This window comes from Mesocricetus auratus, unplaced genomic scaffold, assembly GCF_017639785.1.
Source record: "Mesocricetus auratus isolate SY011 unplaced genomic scaffold, BCM_Maur_2.0 Super-Scaffold_100011, whole genome shotgun sequence".
Classification (NCBI taxonomy): Eukaryota; Metazoa; Chordata; class Mammalia; order Rodentia; family Cricetidae; genus Mesocricetus; species Mesocricetus auratus.
Window position 1 is genome coordinate 43,115,918 of NW_024429195.1, and position 2,014 is coordinate 43,117,931.

At 44.4% G+C, this 2,014-nt stretch overlaps 1 protein-coding gene across 1 annotated transcript; it reads left to right on the plus strand.

The window, feature by feature from the left end:
• Positions 1-939, plus strand: LOC121143088 (olfactory receptor 6C4-like). The gene has a single exon (XM_040754295.1). The coding sequence runs from the start codon at positions 1-3 to the stop codon at positions 937-939; it is 939 nt and encodes a 312-aa protein (XP_040610229.1).
• Positions 940-2,014: the final 1,075 nt, after the last annotated feature.

Consider the following 2,014-nt stretch of genomic DNA (forward strand, 5'->3'; position numbering starts at 1 on the left):
ATGTTGGCAATTAAAAATCAGACTTTGACTGAATTCATTCTGCTGGGACTCACAGACACCCCTGAGCTTCAAATATGTGTCTTCCTGTTCCTCGTCCTCACATACATTCTCAGCATTGTGGGGAATCTGACCATCATCGTCCTCACACTGATGGATTCCCACCTCCAGACACCCATGTACTTCTTCCTCAGGAACTTCTCCTTCCTCGAAATCTCCTTCACATCCACGTTTACTCCTCGAATGCTCTTCAGCATCTCTACAGGAATTAAGACCATCAGCTTTGCCGGCTGCTTCACTCAGTACTTCTTTGCCATCTTCTTCGGAGCCACTGAGTTTTACCTTCTGACCGCCATGTCCTATGACCGCTATGTGGCCATCTGCAAACCCCTGCACTACACCACCATCATGAGCAACAGGGTGTGCACCATGCTGGTCCTCTGCTCTTGGCTGAGTGGGTTCCTAATCATCTTAGTCCCAATCATCTTGACCAGTCAGTTGGATTTCTGTGCATCCAATGTACTCAATCATTATTACTGTGACTACGGGCCCCTCATAGAAATAGCTTGTTCAGACACAAGGCTGCTGGAACTCTTTGACTTTGTCTTAGCAGCCATGACCTTGATAGTCACCCTGCTGCTGGTGACTCTCTCCTACACTCGCATCATCAGGACCATTCTGAAGATCCCTTCTGCACAGCAGAGGAAGAAGGCCTTTTCCACATGTTCTTCCCACATGGTTGTCATCTCCCTCTCCTATGGAAGCTGCATCTTCATGTACATAAAGCCTTCAGCAACAGAAGGGGTTGCCTTCAATAAGGGTGTTGCTGTCCTCAATACCTCAGTTGCCCCTTTACTGAACCCATTCATTTACACACTAAGGAATAAGCAGGTCAAGCAGAGCTTCAAGGACATCACCAGGAAGATTGTCAGCCTTCAGTGAGTTGGATGACCTCAGAATAAAGGGGAATTCTGGGATACTGTCATCAAGGCCTCCCAACGAAAACTCAAGGCCAGTCTCTCCTTCTTGTAAAAGAATCATCTTAGACACATTTACCGTGAAGACATTTCAACATCACCCCAGAGACTCAGTGACTAAAGGCACTTGCCACCAAGCCTGAAAACCTGAGTTCCACACCTGGCACTAACATCATAGAAGAATTGATTCCAGCCAAGTGTTCTGACACTTCCAGTCACAAGCTGTTACACATGAGCATACGTACACACAAATAAAACACAAATACCCATATACACCACATATACACACACTCCCTCACATACAAACACACATATACTCATAAACAACACAAATACTTATGTTCAACTATGAAGAGTATTTCCAATAAAATAGAAAATTCTTATGTAATAGCTTCAAATTTTAGATAGTTGTTTACTTTTAAAAGTTTTATTCTATTGCCTGTTATTTATTGACTCTCTCTTTATCCCCCATCTGCAGGTGTGTGTGTGTGTGTGTGTGTGTGTGTGTGTGTGTGTGTGTGTGTGTGTGTGTGTTGATAGGTAGGACCATACATAACAGAGCACATGTGAACATCAAAGACAAATTACAGGTGGTGTAATTTATGAAAAGCATTGTTCAAGAGAAAGATACTATACAACAGGGTTCAAACAGAAGGTTTTTTTTAACTAGGGAAAGGGATCATAAAAGAGAGAGTGGGAAGAGGAGAAGACCAACCTCTGGAGACAGAAACAGCAGGAGAGAAGAGAAAGGAAACGAGGAGAGGGAGGAAAGGAAGAGGAAGAGAGGGAACAAACAAAGAGGAAGAGAAAGAGAGAGAAAGATGGGAGAGAGGCAGGGCCCTTTTAAAAGGGAATATAGTGAATGTGAACAGGGGGTGCTCTTAGAGGCTGCAGCTGAGGGCCGGCTTAGCCTGTCAGAACCCCAAAGACAGGCCAGTACAGATGCCAGAATACTAACAACAGGACTCAGTTCTCTTCTTCCATAAAGTGGGTCACAGGGACAGGAAAGAAGTCATCAGGCTTGGAATAAATTGTCTGTG